Here is a 19279-nt window from a genome sequence, read left to right as displayed (position 1 = left end):
AGAAAATATCTTTATTATCTCTGTATTCTATTCTATTCTATTATATAGAAATAAAATTTTTGCACTTAATGATGGAACTGATGTGGCACGCTCTTTAGGTGTTTACTGATCTATTTCATTTAATTCGTTAAAACAAATCAATTATAATTAATTAATTATATCAATTAATTAATTTGATTAAACATTCAAATCTCACCATTTATTATAATTTATATGAATTGATTAATTATAATTAATTATTTAATTTAATTGAAGTAAATATCAAATTATTTAATAAATAATAAATATGATAACAAAATATATGAATTAATTTAATTAGTTTATTTTTTTCAATATCATCTATTTATACAAGATCAAATGTTTTTTACTCACTCCCCCTCTTTTTTTCTCCACTTTACTATTAATATCTTGATATTGCAAGTTTAAATTACAGTATTTTATTGAATTTTAACTGAAAAAGAAAATAGTTACGTGTTTCTATCATTTAATTTATTTAATACACCATGTACTAACACTAACGATATTTTTTTAAAAAATATATTGATAAAAATAGATATAATATAATTACAAATATAACATAAATAAATGAAATATAATAAATGCGAAACCAATATGTTTACCAATGTCTTTATTAATATTTATAAATTAGAGAATAAATTATGTATTCGGTCGCTTGGTGATCACATAGATGATCAAATAATTGGAATGTAAATTGATTTCATAGTGTACATCTTATTTTTTTCACATTTTTGAATAAAAGCAAAAATTAAAAGAGTAAATAGCAATACATAAAGAAAAAAAATTTTGCACCACACACATAATTATTACCAAAAGAAATATTCATATTAAAATATTGAAATTTTACATACTGTAAATCATAAAAATCAATCATAATGTACTGGTCACTTCTCTCTATTTTTGACCATGATATAAGTTTTTCTTTTTCAGTCAAGAGTCCAATAACATCTAATTAAACAAAAAAAAATTGAATTAAAAGTACCAAATTAAGGACAAATGAGTGAATAATATAAGAAATTATAACTTTGTACGTGTATAAAATAAAGAGAATTTACTGATTTATTTTATGTTAAACGATAAAACTAACAATAGTATATTAATAAAAGGATATATCTTTAAGAAAAAGTCACAATACAATTTCAAATATTTTCATAAATTAACTGTTAAAATTTTTGTTATCGATAAAACGATGCTATTATACAATTTTTTAGCAAAACTTAAAATCAAAAGGAAAATAATTTTGTGTGGGTTAATATAAATTAATTACGTACCAAATAAGTAGAATCGTTCATTTGTTTGTTTTAATATATCAGCATAGGCAAGTAAATTAAAATGATTATCCGAAATTTTATGATCATCGATCGTATGTACTATACGTGACTCCTTCTCAAAAGATATTTTGCACGTGTGTATAGTCAGAAGATATATTCCGCTTGATTTCTCAATTTCAAAATTTGAGAAGACATAGACCTTCCTTTCTACCAATTCATTCTCAAATATTTTTGTCAAATAATTCTTAATTGAACAATGAATTTTATCGTACTGCAAAATAAATTAAATATAAAAGCTATTAGCATTTTCAAAGCTATTAAAAAGAATTGTCTTTGACTTGTGAAATGGTGTATTTATAAAATTAACTTAAAATATGAATTACAAATATTTATAAGAATTTAATTTTGATGCACTGACAGTGTAAAGTAGTTTTACACGTGCATCTAATTACGTAATGACACATCAATAAAAATAAATACCTTTCACATTGACCGCATGAATGGTCATTCAAAAGAACGGATGTGATTGCACGACTGTGTAAAATACTTTACACTGTCAATGTATCGAAATTAAACTCTATTTATAAATTGAACTTAACATTACTTGAAAAATTTAATAAATAAATCAACTAATCTTATCATCTATTAGAACTATTTCTATGCAAGTCGTCTTACTCTTGTCAAACTTGGATGAGACTTTCTATAGCCTTATAATTCTTGTCTTTATTTTCCATACTTTCTTTTTGTATAATCTACTATAGGTGATACTATTGATAGGATCGTAGTTAGTAGTTAATAGTCATTAAGTATGAAAAAAAATAGAATAAAGATTATGTCAAAATTATAAATTTTTTAAATGATTAATATGAAAGAAAATTTACTATTGCTTATTATATATACTAATAATATGTCAATAATTTTAAAAATATACTAATAATTTCAATAGTTTAAAGATAATTGTACTATAGTTATAATAAATTTAGTTATTAGTCTAAATAAATAATATATTTGAAAACTAAAGAAAAAAAGATTAGCGGTAATTATGTTTGAAATGTTCTCATGTTTTTTTTTTTTTGCTTGTCATTCTTTCACCGCAATGTTAGATCAAGAAAACTCTAAATTTAAAATATAATAATAAATATGTCATGTGATAGAAAATTAATAAACTAATATATATATATTATTGCTATATAGAGAGCCGATACACAAAGATATGTTATCGTAATAAAATATCATACTATGAATAATTATATTTGTCAAGTAAATTTATTTATACTCTATATTTATTATATATATATATATATATATTTGTTTCCGACATTGTCCATAATTAAATTGGGATTATGTCTAAAATCTTAACACGGTAAACGGGATATAATTAATATCTAATATTTTAATAATTAAATACCTAAAATAAGTTAAATCACATATATTAATTATTTTTTATCATGATTAATTTTTTTGAGCCTACCATCATTTGATAATTTTTTTTATTCTTTATTATTAATGTCATCGTATGTATAATTTTCATAAATTATAATAATTTTTTTATTTATCTATACATATATATTAATTTTATTAAATAATTCTAAATATTTGTTTATATATATATAAAATAAAAAAAGAAAAAATTTCATATTAAAAAGTTTAAAAATGACATCCAAAAAGAAGGCTAATTTTTTTTGTTATGGAAGTAAAAGTGGTGATATACTTTAACATGGTAATTTTTTGTGTTTTTTAAAACTGTGGAAGTACACAAATCCTTGGCACCAATTTCTGTACTTAAAATTTTTTAATTTTTTTTAACACAAATCCCTGGCACCGATTTGTGTACCCTACACAAATTCCTGGCACCGATTTGTGTACCTCTCACAAATCGGTCGGTCCGATTTCTGCTTCTCTAGTTAAACGATCCCACATTTAAGTATAACACCCCAAAAATCCACATTTAAGAAAAACACCACTACCACTCCAATATTAAAAATAAAAAATTCCCAAAAAGAATAGTCATAATATATAAATTGAGACAACAATTTAAATTTCTCTAAAACTAATTTAATCAAATACCAATATTAGAATTAAATTATTTAAATAATAATTAATCTATTCTAATCCTTAGCTACGTATAGATTAGAGTCATTATTGTAACAATCAACCGAAATAACATCATAACATTGAACACTTAGAATCCGTACAAATTTAGACTATCTTCTTGTTAAAATTGTCAAACTAAATTGACTTTTATTCTCCTCAATGGCATTGCATTAATGCACCAGAACGCTAGTAGTTTCTGAAAAAATACAATATGTTATAAAATTATTTTTAATACAAAAAGTTTAAGAGAAGAAAATTTAAATATAGTACCAATATTTGAATTGCCTCTTCAAGGTTGACACGAATTTTTCAACACTGAACCTAAATTGAGAAAATTCAATCTCATTATATGCTCCACTTCAAATATTTTCGGACAAACATAGAAAACGTGGAGGAGATGTGGCTTGAACTTGACCTATAAATCTACTTAGAAACAATTGCTCAATCAAAGAAAAATAACAGATTAGAAAAAAAAAAAGATTACTTTGACTCTTAGATTTAGACTCACTAACCACAAAGAAACATTATATATAGTCATTAGTAGTAAAAAAAATAATTATAGAAATTAATTATTGTAATATCAATTTACCGTTATGAACGTTAGTATCATATTTATGTCAATTAGAATTATAAATTTATGTTTAATTTTTTATATAATTATAATTAAGATATTTTTCTAAATTAGTATACTTATGCATTATTCATTAAATGTTAATTGCAATATAATTCTAATAAAGATATTTTTTAAAATAAATTTAGAAGAGAAAATAGTGTTTTTATTTTGAAAAGAAAATAAATTCATGAGTAATTGACACCTTACTTTCATTAGTTGGAGGAAGATCTAATTTTAATATATTAAGTAGATTATTTTATATCATTATAATAAAGATATTTTCCTAAATTAGTATAATCATGGATTATTCGTTAAATGCTAATTGTAATATAATTATAATAAAGATATTTTTTAAAAATAATTTTAAAAGAAAGCATAGTGCTTTCATTACATAAAAATAGTACTTTCTAAAAATAAAAATATTTTTCTAAATTAGTATAATTATGCATTATTACTTAACTGCTAATTATAGTATAATTATAATAAAGATATTTTTATAAAATAAATTTAGAAGAGAAAACAGTGTATCAATTTTAACGAAAGAATGGATTTATGAGAAATCGACACCTCACTTCCATTAATTAGGGAAAAATCCAATTTTAATATATTAAGTAATATACTAATTTTAATCGTAATTAATTTTGTAAAAATACATTTATATCAACATTTGTTATCTGTCATAGATTACTTTTATATATGATGAGCTAGTAATGGCAACAAATGGGTTTTTTGGCCCAAATTTTCTTGATCAAGATGATTTTGGCTGTGTCCACAAAGGAGTTCTTCCATATCGTGTTTGAAAAATGATCTTACCAATTTAGTTTTGTTTCTGACTTCCACGTTTGTGCCACTCCAAACAACATCCTTCATGGGAGTTATTAGATGAGGTTATTGACCTCTCTGCATAGCAATTAGAGCATGATACATTCTAAATACAGATTCAACAGAAGCAAAGAAATTATTCTTAAAAGACTAAATTCCAATTCGATTTGGATGACTCCAAAACTGTAAACTGAGACACCTTCTGTCTCTGAATATATGTTTTCGAATAGCACACTATATCTACGTAAGAAGTTTTATTTTAATGTACAATTATAAACAATTGTGGCAAAAGACAATCGAACTGAAACATTAGACGATAAAAATAACTTAGAGTAACAACAATTAATAAATTATTAAAAGAATAATATAATAGAATGAGTATATGAAAAATATTATAAAAAATTATAAATTGTACCTTAAAAAGATCAACTTCAATAAAAAATGAAGAATACATTCTTATTCTATGAAGTAGTAAAAAAAATATAAAATTATGAATTAACTCTCAAATTTAGATTCATGTATCATAGAAAAACATTATATATAGACTTTAGTAAAACAAAAATAAATATGTCAATTATTTATTATTAAGGTAATTTTTTATTATATACAGTAATTATGCATCATATATTAATTTTGTTAAAATTATATAATTTTATCATATCATAATTTGAATCATTATCTTCTATCATAATCAGAGAAATCTCAGACAATAAATAAGAATATTATACCTAATATACATCGATTGAAATAGAAAGGGGATAGAGATATATTATCATGGACGGTATAATAACTTAAAATGTTTGAAATAAATATCATAAAAAAAAATAAAATTATAACGGGTTAAAGTAATAAAAAAATAACTTGTACAATTATTATATGCTAATGCTAAAAATAATTTTACATAACCCTATTATAATTTTTATGATTACCCGTGATAAATTATTATAATTTTAAGTTGTTACTTTACCCACGTGATAATTTTAATTTTATTATTACAATTTATTATTATTATTATTATTATTGAATAATGAATAAGAATTAAAATTATATTAATATTTTTATAATTAATATAATTAAAATAACTAAAAATATTTAAAATTAATGTGCATTATTAATGATATAAGATTTTATCATTTTATTATTAGAATCAAATATTCTTATCATGATTACCACGACTACTGGTGTCATTATCGTATCATTATCATATATTATTATTATTATTGTTGTTGTTATTATTATTATTATTATTAAAATTATTAAAAATATTTTTAATTGATAATTGAAAAGTAGTTTAATAGTGCATTAAATATTGATTTTATATAATTATAATGAAGATATGTTCCTAAATTGGTATAATTATAATATAATTATAATAAAGATATTTTTTATAAAATAATTTAGAATAGATGGAAAATTTCATGCATTTTGGAGGGAAAACGGACTCACGAGAGATCGACATGTCACCTTTATTAACTGGGGGAAAACCCAGTTTTAATATATTAAGTAGATTAAAAATTATGAAAACCCAGTTTTAATATATTAAGTAGATTAACTGGGGGAAGTAATAGAAGCTACTTTTTTTTTTGAATTATGAAAAGCCAGAATCTGTGTGAAAGCTTTTAACTTTCGAAAAGTTAATTTACAGCTTTTTGAAAAAGTACAAATATATGACTTCTCTGCTTCTCGATAAGTCATTCTACCACTTCCTTAAAAAAAATTAATTTCAAAACAAAAAAAATCTACTTTTCTTTTTGATTCTGTGAAAAATACTGACACCACCATTTTCGCTAGAAGCATTGGCCTTCTACCATCATTCCACCATCATTCTCACGCAATGTTCCAAACCTCACCATTTTTACGTAATGATTCATGTGATGAAAGTATTAATCCTCCACCACCATTTTCATTTTCAGACAATATTGCATCTGAACAACCTACTGCATATATTCATTCTAAGTATTTTTTTTTTTATCATTTTATCACTCTATTTTTTATTATTAAATTTGTATTTAAGTGTGGTATGAAATTTCAGTTTTAATTTTATTTTTTTCACATGTGATTTTATAACTTGCTATTATTTTCATTGTTAATTATAGCATATTCTTGACCTCAATAAAGGAGAAGGGAGTTCTAATAGGATTAAAAAAAATAAAAAACAACAACAAAATATACATTGACACACATTTTATATTTATTTTTTATTTTCACCTACCATATCATAAACAATATTAGTGATTAGGTTATATAAAATCAACATTTAATATTGAAAAGTATTTGTTATCATCGTTATTTTAATATTCATTCTCTTATGTAAAAAAAAAATTATTTTTTGAGTTATTTATCCAAACACTACAACTTTAAAATAAATACTTTTATAACTAAAAATTCAAACACAAAATAATTTATTTATAAGCTGAAATTAATAAAAGTACTTATGTTTTAAGCTCTTTTTCCAAAAGAACTTATTTAAGTTATTTATCCAAACTGGGCCTGAGTTCTATTGCACTTGATAACAACTAATAAATATCTAATTATAAATTTTTATCTAATATAAAAATTTAATTATAATAATTTATACTAATGAGTTATAATTCAAATGACATTATTTTCACATATTGACTTAAAAGTTGTGAGTTAGAGTCTCCTTATTTTTGGTATAAAAAATTATAATATTTTAAACTCTAAAAACTTAACCAAGAATTTAATAAAACTATAACAGCTAACAAAATAATTAAACTTAACTATTATTATTATTATTATTATTATTATTATTATTATTATTATTATTATTTGACGGATCACTTTTTTTTCTCGAGCATAATGAAACCATTACTCCCCCAAGCCTTGTAATTTATTTGGTATCTAGGTCCAATTCATAAAATTGATAAACAAGAAATCAATTGAACCCAAGTAAAATTGGCCGGAGGCTGGAGACCTTTCATTAGTATGGGGGGTTGGAAACAGAACCAAAGCTGACAAAATTGAGAGGACTATTTCCGCAGAGTTAGCAAACTCCCTCAAACTTAGACAGCAGCGAAAATGTTGTCATCCTCAACCTCAAGGATCACTTTCATTTTTAGGCATTCTCTTCTCCAAATCCCTAATTTTGTTTCCTTCCCTTCCTCTTCATCCCTTCACTCTCATTCTGAGCCCCCATCCCTTCGTGAAGTTGATGAAGCTGTTGATTCCTTCACTCGCATGCTCTCTATGCGTCGTACTCCTCCCATCATCCAATTTAACAAGATTTTGGGATCTCTTTCCAAGACGAAGCATTTCCACGCCCGGTTTCCCTTTTTCAGCAATTGCAGGTCAGGGGAATCGCGCCCAGCATAGTTACTTTGAGCATCTTAATCAATTGTTGTTTCGGCATGGGTCGTATGACGCTTGCTTTCTCTGTATTGGCCAAAATTTTCAGAATGGATTATCAACCTAATACGGTAACATTGACAACAATCCTGAAAAAGCAGTGCGCTTTCATGACAGACTGCTGGCTCATGGATTTCACTTTAATGCTCTGTAAGACCGGACACACATCAGCTGCTATTCAAGTGTTGAGAAAGATCCCACGGTATGGCATTGCTCCTGATGTCTTCATGTACAGCGCAATTATTGATAGCCTCTGCAAGGATACACTTGTAAGTCAGGCTTTTCATTTATTCTCTGAAATGCTTGCTAAGGGAATTTCTCCCGATGTTATCACCTACAACACTCTCATTTATGGATTGTGCCTTGCTGGTCAACTCAAGGAAGCCATTGATTTTTTAAGTGACATGGTGCTTAGGAACATTACTCCAAATGTTTATACCTATAATACTTTGATTGATGGGCTATGCAAGGAAGGAAAGATCAAAGATGCTAAGAATGTATTGGCTGTAATGGCAAAACGTGATGTGAAACCAGATGTAGTTACTTATAACAGCCTAATGGATGGATATTGTTTGGTTAATCAGGTGAATAAGGCAAAATATGTATTCAACACAATGGCCCAAAGTAGAGTGTCACTTGATGCTCAAAGTTACAATATCATGATTAATGGCTTGTGCAAAAGTAAAATGGTCGATGAAGCCTTGAATCTCTTTGAAGAAATGCGTCATAAGTACTTGGTTCCAAACACGGTAACTTACACCACTCTTATTGATGGCTTGAGCAAATCAAAGAGAATCTCTTGTGCTTTGGAGCTTCTTGTCAAGATGCATGAAAGAGGTCAACCCACTAATGTTGTCACTTACAATTCCTTGTTGGATGGGATGTTCAATATCAAACGAGTTGAAAAGGCACTTATGTTATTCAAGGAAATGAAAGAGAGTGGCATTGATCCAGATATATATATACATACAACATACTTATAGATGGTCTGTGCAAAAGTGGAAGACTTAAAAATGCAAAAGAGATTTTTCAAGATCTTTCAATTAAAGGCTGTTCTCCAGATGTGAGGGCTTACAATATTATGATCCATGGACTCTGCAAAGAGGGATTTTTTGAAGAAGCATTGGCCTGCTGTCGGAAATGGAAGACAATGGTTGCTTACCAGATGCTGTGACTTTTGAAACCCTTATTCGTGCTTTGTTTGAAAAGGATGACAATGACATGGCGGAGAAACTTCTTCGGGAAATGGTTGCTAGAGGCTTATTGATTTGATAAAAGAAGGTAAGATACATCAACTCAAATTGAAATTACATCTCATTGTTGCTGAATATGTATCATAGTTTTGTAAATTCTGTGTCTGTTTAGTCAGAGGATTTTGGCAATGCCATAACATTAATTAATATTGCACTTTCGATTTTTGCAATTGCTAGCATCCTTTTTAATTCAACTACTCTATTGATTCTTTAGATGATATTCCTAGTTATAGCTTACAGATTTAGTGTTTAAGATCTCTTTATAGCAATAGAGTGTTCTTTACTGTTATTCGATGATATCATATATTTATCATGCTGCAATCTAAGCAAACTAAAAGGATTGAACATCTTGTGTTGTTGTTTGTTGTTTGTTTTCTGGTATTTTTCCGTGCAACTTATTTTTCCTTATCTTTGTAGGTATCGTATATAAATCAAACTAATTCCTATGACTGTTTTATCATATAAGCAACCATGAATTATTGTTTATTGGATTGGATCCTCCAGGAATTGTCGTAAAAGGAAATTTAAGTACCTGTTAAGGATTTATTCTTAAGCTATATGGTTTTTCACTTCCATCTTAAAATTAAACCCACCTTCTAAAATGCATGTCCCCTTTTTTCTTCATCCTGAGCAACATCGAGTTAAGGTTAATATGGTTCAGTTGTCTCAAAATTTTTGGCCATTTACTTAATTATTGCTACTCAGTTGTAATGCTTGGAAATCGCTCCTGCTGAAAATATGTATATTATGAAGTACTTTTCCAGAGGATATTTTTCTCTTAATTATTAGATAAATTACCTCATTATTTCTTGTCTAAGATCCTGTGTAGATATTATTCCATTGTCTCTGACTCTCTGATTGTTAGCATTTTAAAAAAACTCTTACTGGCTTGGAGTTTCATTGTGTGTTGTGACGGAGGTGTTAAAAGTGAAACAATACAGAACTCTTTGAAATTGAATTTGATTTTATTTGGTGAATTTCTTTGCATTTATTTATTATTTTGATTAATGTTGTTCTCGAAGGATTACTTTTAATGACTCTGAAGTCTGAACTTTATATTTGCTATGCAGAGGAAGTTTGTACAGACTAATTCATCTGCCAAACAATCAATTAGATGAGCGAAGGCAGTTGAGATGGCCCTCGATACATACTGGAAGATTCTGTTTTCTTTTATTGCGATGTTGTTTCATTAATCAAATTATTGCCATAATCAGTGAAACTCAGTTGATGTGACATATATCTCTTGAATCTACAGGCCCGAGGAATAAACCATTTGCACAACTGCACTCCAGTGATTGTACACCATGATTTGAAGCCACTAAATCTTCTTGTTGATAAAAATTGGGTTGTGAAGGTGTCAACTAATTGTCATGATTGAATTTTCTTGATAGCATGCAGAATGCTACCTGTAGATATGGTTTAATTGTTTTTTTCACCCTTTCTTTTATCTTTCGTATAGTTATGTGATTTTGGCTTAACAAGAATGAAGCACAGTACATTCCTTTCTTCCAGATCAACTGCAGGAATAGTAAGCTGTCATAATCCTCATTTCTAAGCTCAAATACTGTGTTATACCCTCTGCCTTCTGAATTATTCGTTCTTTCATGTTCTTGTTCTACATTTTGCTGCATATTTTTTATGTTCGTTGTGCTTTATATTCTTCTAAATTTATACAAACATACACAAATGGAGGCATTTGCTATTATCTTTTAACAAAAAATTTGGAAAACCAGGAGCTTCTTGCCGTTTAAAAATTCATTATATTTGGCATGTTATATTAATCCTTTTGTGATGATGAATACCTATCTTTAGCCTTGGCTTATGTTATGTTCAATTTATAATACAATTACTAGTTCTATGTGCCAAGAAAATGTTGATTGAATAGGGTTTGAGAGAATGAGAGAAGGAAGCAAACACAGAGTGAGAAAGAAAAGAGGATTCGAAGAGAAAGACAAGAAATTTATGATCTGCATTACTAGTGAGCTTATCACTAATCTGTGCTTATGTATTGAGAAGAGTAGCTTGCTGTGCAAGCTAGTACAAAATGCACAACAGTCCGTTCATTCTTAAGTTAGTTATGATAGCTGTAACTAACAGCTCTCCTATGTAGCTGACACTGTTCTAACAGCCAACAGTTCTCTCATAACTAACTCTTCTAACTCTTCTCTAGACTTTACCAACTCACTCTACTACGATGAATGGTCTTTGGTAACAGATTAGCAAATCTTTCTAATTTTGTTGAGGCCTAAAGTTATTGTTTGGCAAGAGTTTCTGCCTTTCTGGACAAAAAATATAAAGACAGGAGAGATAGAGATAATTGGACAAATTTTGTCTTAGGGAAGAGAAACTTTGTGCATTTCTCTCTGTCTCCTTTTCAAATAGGTCTGTGTCCTCTGATAATTGCCAAATGGGGCCTTAGTGTAACTACATGCTTTTCATCTCTACCTCAAGCTCCTGTCTTTCGTATGCATGATCAGTTCCGATATTCTGCACGTATTTAGTTTTGCTGCTAAGCGTTTGTTTGGCATTGCAATATATTCATTTTTTATGACATGTTGCAGGCCGAGTGGATGGTGCGTGAAGTGTTAAGAAATGAACCTTCAAATGAAAAGTAAGCTCAGTTATCATTGGTTTTTCATCATTAAATTTTTCTTTATTTTGCTTGTGGAGGAGGATTTCATAGTCTGTGTTCCTCTCTAACCTGAATCATCTGGCATAGGGAAGAATAAGTTGGAATTTTTATTACATATAACTGTTGTTATTTGGCTTCCTTGTCTCGTCGATCTTCTCATTGGTTTTGCCACCCTTTTAAGGCATTCATAATTTTATGATTATAATAAGTGGTGATTGGATATCCAGGTGCGATGTTTATACTTGGAGTCATATTATGGGAGCTCTCTACTTTGCAACAGTCCTTGGGTGGAATGAATCGGATGCAAATTGTGGGTGCTGTCGGTTTCCAGCATTGTTGCCTTGTCATTCCAGATGATATGGACCCTGCTATCACGGATATCATCAAGCAATGCTGGCAGACGTGAGTGTACTCTTCAATCATTTTATCCTTATTCTAAGATATCAGAACTCTTGCTTATAGCATTCTGAAAACCACTTGTTCTATTGGATATGAATAATCACATGAAAGGAAATACACACTTGATCTTGCCAAGGTACAGTTTTGTTTCAATATAACCATTTTTTTAATAAAAATTCCTTATAAAGTGCAAGCCAGTTTCAAGAAACCCCTATAATGACGACTCGCTGTTTTCTCTAAAGATTTTTTATGCATGATAGGGACTTGATTACACAATTTTTAAACTAGAAGACTTGGTTGAAAAATATTTGTACAGTATATGGACTTAATTGAAAACTTTTAGACTAGAGGGATTTGTCAAAAATATTTCGCATATACAGGGATGCCCTTGCAAATGTTTAGGAACCTTTATAATACTAAATCTACAATCATGGTTGGGGTGACTATATGATACTCTTTTGTATTGTAGAGATCCAAAGTTCAGAACTACAGAAATAATGGCAACGCTGAAGCCGTTGAACAAGCGGATCATTGGTTCTCAATCTGAAGTGCCGAAACCAGGTAGGCATGAGAAGGCTCAGTCATCAAGAGTTGGTGCAGACTCAGCTAACCATATCTTTTTCCATTTTTGCTGATAAAGAAAATGATGGGAAGACGAGTTGTATAGTATTTTTGCTCATTCAGTCCTGTGATTCTTTTCAGTCTTGTCCCTTTCCTTTCCTTTTTTTTTTTTTTATTTCATTCTTCCCATTTACTTTTAATTTTTTTTTTTTTTGTGGTGGAGTCATTATCAGTTTGTACCATTTGTTTGTGTACACAATTCTTTTTGTAATTTTGCTATAATCAATTCTAAATTTTGATGTGCATAAATTATGAGATGTTGCAGTTGTAGCTTGAATGGAAGAAAAATTGATAGTGCGTGGAAATTGTTTGGAGCTGTAAATGCAAATTGGATACGCTTTTAATATTTTTTTTTTCATTTTTCAATTTGGATGGGGCCAAGTGTTATGTCTAAGGCTTGGTTAAGTAAAACTTTTTGAAAAAGTATTTTTCACTGAAAGCACAAATTTTTGTTTTGTATTTGGTAAATAAAAAAATAATCTTTTTACTAAAAAAAAAAAATTATCTACTTGTATTTACAAATTTTAAAAGACAGGAGTGTTTTTAAAAGAATCTAAAACCGAATTTTTCAAAAATAATTGTTTATTAAAATTAAAAAATTTAATGTAATCTCATGCATTAATTGATATCTAAATATAATTTTTATATTAATGTATATTATCGTATTTTTAAATTTTAAAAATTATTTTATTAAATATTATTGGTATTTGTGTTTATTAAAAATTATTTTTAATTTAATTTATTAAATATAAATATTATAATTTTTAAAAAATTTTCTTTTAAAAGTTAATTTTTTATGAATTATTTTTAAAAAATAAAAATTTTACTACATCCTTCTTATTGGAAAAAATAATATTGTTTATATTTTTATCAAACTCGTAAAAATAATGTCTTTTGGTTTAAATTTGATGGAAAAAGCAAAAAAGTATAAAAGTGCTTTAGTATTTTATATTTTTATTATATACATATATTTAATTACGTGATGTTATATTTGTAAAAATAATATAAATAGTTATTTAAAAATTATATAATTAATTAAAAATATAAAATAATTTATATTTTTTGTATATCAAAATTAAATGCTTTTTATCTTTTAAAATTATATTTTTATCGGATTAAACATAAATTTTTGTTAGTCTAATTAACATTTTTTTTTCAGAAAAGTAGTTGAGAAGCCAATTCAAACATATTAATTGTAGTAACAAAGAAAAAATATATTTTTCAAATTTGCTTTTCTTAATTAATGTTATAAAATAGACTTAAATTAAATTATTTTTATATAAAATTAATAGTTAAAAATTATTAAATAATAATTTAGTTAAATTTATTAAATTATTTAATAATTTTTAAATATTATTTTTACATAAAAATATTTGTATTTAAATTTTTGTCTATAAAATATAATTTTGTATCGGTGCTTTTTAACTTTTTAAGTGAAATAAAAGAAGTAAAGAAAATGTGATATAATAAAAGGCCATTGTTATGCTGATGAAACTTTTTTTTCTTTTCACATGATGAATTAAGGTGGAATACTCTAGAGCAGACACATTTACCTAGTCTTGGACAACTTTTCTGCTTGGTTACAGAACTTTTGTTTCCTCTATAGGATAATTAGTGATTTTTTTTCTACGGATGGGCCCGAGTCCCTTTTTATGTGTGTTTTTATTGATTGTTGTTACTATATTTTTTGTCTGCTTGTTTTGAATTTTGTTTTTGGAATAATGTATGTTAGAATTTCTTTAGGAGTTTATTCATCTGCACTCAGATTTGGTCTTTTACAGGTTTTTCACCATATGTCGAAACTCCAAATAGTAGTTATTAATGTTTAGAAATATATTTTATCAAAAAAAAAAAGTTTAAAAATACATGTTGTTCAATGAATTCACATTAAAAAAATTTATTGAAATTAACAAATCTGAAGAGCAGTCATTGTTTCTTGGTGAAAAATTATTATTTAGCGTCCCTAATTTTAATGATAATAATTAATAGTTATAGGGTGTAATATTTTATTCTGTAACAATTTTTTATTTATTCCATTCAATCTTTTTTCAATGATAAGTTGATTTATCAATATTGTTTGATAAATTTTTTAATATAAATAAACAATTATCAAGAGGCATAAACAAAAATTAACTCTAATTAATTGTTAGAGTATGAATATTGTCTAAGTATAAATTTTTTAATATATTTTTTTCTAGCATAATATTAAATATTTTTGGTCTTTCACCTCACCGAAAAAATATATAGTAGAGTTGGACAAAATTTTACAACCAGGTGTATATTAGGTGTACCAGTAAAATTATAGCAAGTGTGATACTAACCACTTTAAACATACTAATTTGACCTCTTTTAATATTATACTACTCAACAAATTTTTTAAACTATAAACCCTAAAATTATACTCTTTTTAAAGGTAGCATCTCCTTTGTTGTTATTATTATTATATTTAATTATTTTATTAGTATTATAATTTTATTATATTTTTAATTAGGTTTTTATACTTTAAAAATTTATAATTGAATCTATATACTAGATTAAAACTTTGAATTAGATCATTTCTTTTTCTTTTATTAAAAAATACTATTTGTTTTAAAAGTAAATATTTTAGAATTATTAATTTTTTAAATAAGATTAAATTACATGGTTGGTTTCTATATTTTTATTGAAATTACAAATTAGTTCATACATTTTAAAAATTTGTAATTGAGTCCCTAAACAAAGTTAAATTTTGTAATTTAATCCCCATGGTTCAAACAACGTTTGATTTAACAGAATATTCGTTAGCATATTCGCTATTTTAAACACGTGAGTTGCGCGTGTTTGACAGTAGAGATTAATTTGCAATTTTAGTGAAAGTATAGGGACCAACTGTATAATTTAATAATTTGAAAATGACCAAAAATTCTCTAGACTATCTGAACCCACCCACCCCTCTCCAGCTCTCTCACTCTCATTTTTTCACTTTCGAAAACAGCACCCCACCCCAGCATTCTTTGTCTCTCACCTCAGTTCACCGTTGTCGTTGCTTCAAAATGTTGAGATGGACTCGTTTGGCTTCGATATTCATTCAACACTTTACCGCAACTCCCAATACCATCATCCAGGGACGGACATACGGGGGGCGAGTGGAGGCCTCGGCCCCCCAACTTTTTTTTAAAAAAGATTAATAGTAATGAAGGATTACCATGTGTTCATAACACGCAACGGAAGAAAAAGAAAGTAATCCTTAAATATATATTTTGTACTTAAATTTTATTCCAATAATTTAATATATATAGATCAAATCTAAATACCTATGTGCAAGGTTGTCAAACTCGCGAGTCTAGATAAACTCGTGGAGCTGACCTAGATTCGACTCGTAGACTCGACTTGTAGACTCGTACAAGTTTACCTGTTATACATTTTTTATAAAAAAATATATATAGCATGTATAATATATATATTTACTCAGATATAGACATTCAAACCTAACAGTTTCAACATCAAAACACATAATACTACAATTACAAGTTACAACAAGTACTTTGGATCACACATTTAAATCCTTAACAAGTATCTATCTAGTTCAACATAAAACACACAATTACACAATCAAAGGTTCATAAGACACAACCAAAACACAAAAGAAAACAACAAAGCAACAATTAGATTTCTAATAAACTCTAAAACTCAAATTTTCCAATATCTTCATCTTCCATGGCATCAACATCATCATCTTCACCATCTTCAATACGCACTTTATCACACAACAGATACATTTTCATTTAAACTAACAATTCAGACTTCAGAGTTTCAATTAAACTAACACAGTAACACTAACAATTCAGACTTTAGAGTTTCAATTCAGACTTCAGAGTTTCAATTAAGATATTTTAGAGTTTCAATTCAGACTTCAGAGTTTCAGTAAACTAAACATAACTACATAAGTACATAACAGAAGCAGAAAACAAAAGAAAAAAAAATATATAACAGAAGCACTATCCACACATTTTAACCATGATTGAAGCATGAAGCATGAAGCACAGAAGCAGGCAAGCAGCATCAGTTTTTTTTCACACATTAATTTTTTTCAACAGATCAAACGCAGATCAGGGCCTTAATAAATTTGCAGAATTGAATAATTGATACCAAAATTGTTAGCATTTGAAAAATTGAATTAGTTTAACAAAGTTACCTTGGAGATCCGCAGACCTGAAGCAGATCGGGAGTGATTCAGTGAAGAACAACTGAACAAGGCCGACGAGGGCAGAATAGGGGAGGGGAGGCAAACGGCGTGGACGCGTGGTGGTGGGCTCTGGCACTGTGCGACTCTGCGTGGTGGTGAGCTCTGCGAGACTGCGACTCTGCATGGTGGTCCTTCACTGCGTGGTGGTGACCTAGTGGGCTCTGCGACGTTGCGTGGGTGAGCGGTGGGGGATGAGGGATGAGGCGATGGGGAGGTGAGAAGGCGAGGGATCCGTCTGGACTCTGGCGTCCGGCCTCTGCGTGGCGGCGCAGACAACGGCGCCGGTAGATGGTGGAGGGAGTGAGGAGTGAGGCTGGCTGTGAGGGCTTGGTGGAGGGAGTCACTGAGGGTTTCGAACTTCACTTCTTCATTAGTGGGTGTGGGTTACACTTACCGGGTTTGGGTTAGCCACTTAGCTATAGGTTTTTTTTTTCCTGGGCCAAAACGACGCCGTTTTGGCGAAAATGGGCAACGAAATTAAACTCGCTGACTCGCTAGCAAACTCGCGAGTTTGAACGATTTTATCCGAGTCTAGCCGAGTCAACCCGAGTCTACCCAGAAACGAGTTTATGTCTGAGTCAACTCGATTCCACTACCTAAACTCGTAAACTCATACGAGTTTACGAGTTAACTCGCGAGTTTGACAACCATGCCTGTGTGTACGCTAGTAAAAATCACTTTCTCCTTCAATGGTATGAAGGCGCTATGCATATCCACATCGAGACCAACCTTTGCTGTCAACCCCTTGACCAATGGACATCTGATCTAAATTGAGAAACCTCTTGCAACTCTTTGCACACCATAAAATTCTTCTCCAAGAATTAGGCTCACATACATTTATGTGCATAGAGGTAAAGGAATAAAACCCTTGTATTTTTTTCTCTCCTTTTTCTTGTACTCTTGGCATACACATATATAGTATGAGATTTGTTACTGATTTTAAATTTGAATCTCAATTCAAATTTAAATCATATCTTAAAATTCTAAATCTAAATCCTTCAAATTTATGAATCATATCATAACTCAATTTGAAAACATAATCAGTTAGGATCTCATCTAAATTTAAAAATAGAATAACTAATTATTCTCAAATCACATTTAATATTCTCAATTATCATACTATTATTATATTCTTGGTGCTAGCAAAGAATATAATAATATTCCATTTGAATTAATATAATTATTTATTTGATCAAATCAAAATAATAATTAAATAATTCTATAGCAAAGATTAGAACACTCGTTAGTGTGTGACCCCATAGGTTCAATACTAAGTGGATAGTAAATTAGTCATACTAAATTTACTAATCAAGGTTGGCGTCTAGCAACACTTCTCAACGACTCGATAGTTTGAAGTAATCTATTTTTACTAAAAACCTCAGAAGAACAAAGTATAATTCCTTCCATCTTTCCAACTCTTGGTTAACCCTTAGAGTATGGTTTAATTGTCAAACTCTAACTTGTTACCATTATTATAATGAATTGTGAATGACATAAGAAACTCATTTCTTCATTCATTCAATTTCCTTGACCAAGGTTTTATTCACCTCAGTCATTATAATCATAGAGTTCAAACTCTTTACCGAGAGTTGACAGATTCCTTATTGACTAATCATTAATTCTACAAGTATTTAAATCATACCCAATATCCATTCAACTAGCACCCTAGGGTATTAGGTGTCCGAAATTAAAGTATAATAAATACATTGTTAATTACTATGACAGTCGCAGGTCAAAGGAAACTCTATTACTATGTTCATCTTGAGAATATCCTATTGACAAATATACGGTAATTATAACCATTAGAAATTCTCAAAGTGAGTCAGTTCAATGGTCATATCTCTATATGCACCATCTATATATATAATTTAATAAATGAGATCTATTAATCTTCATCCAATGAAGACCATTATATATATATATATTGATCTTTCCGGATTATTAATGTCCTTTTTAATAATCCTA

At 28.2% G+C, this 19279-nt stretch overlaps 1 protein-coding gene and 1 pseudogene across 1 annotated transcript; both read left to right on the top strand.

Moving 5' to 3' along the window:
• Positions 1-7714: 7714 nt before the first annotated feature.
• On the top strand, positions 7715-10715 carry LOC140173159 (uncharacterized). Its single transcript, XM_072217004.1, has 3 exons — positions 7715-8126; positions 8234-9465; positions 10508-10715. The coding sequence occupies exons 1-2, from the start codon at positions 7858-7860 to the stop codon at positions 9165-9167; spliced, it is 1203 nt and encodes a 400-aa protein (XP_072073105.1). The 5' UTR covers positions 7715-7857; the 3' UTR covers positions 9168-9465; positions 10508-10715.
• LOC112749069 (probable serine/threonine-protein kinase SIS8) lies at positions 9325-13338 on the top strand (annotated as a pseudogene).
• Positions 13339-19279: the final 5941 nt, after the last annotated feature.

This window comes from Arachis hypogaea, chromosome 15 (assembly GCF_003086295.3).
Source record: "Arachis hypogaea cultivar Tifrunner chromosome 15, arahy.Tifrunner.gnm2.J5K5, whole genome shotgun sequence".
Taxonomy (NCBI): Eukaryota; Viridiplantae; Streptophyta; class Magnoliopsida; order Fabales; family Fabaceae; genus Arachis; species Arachis hypogaea.
This window is presented reverse-complemented; position numbering and strand designations above follow the sequence as displayed.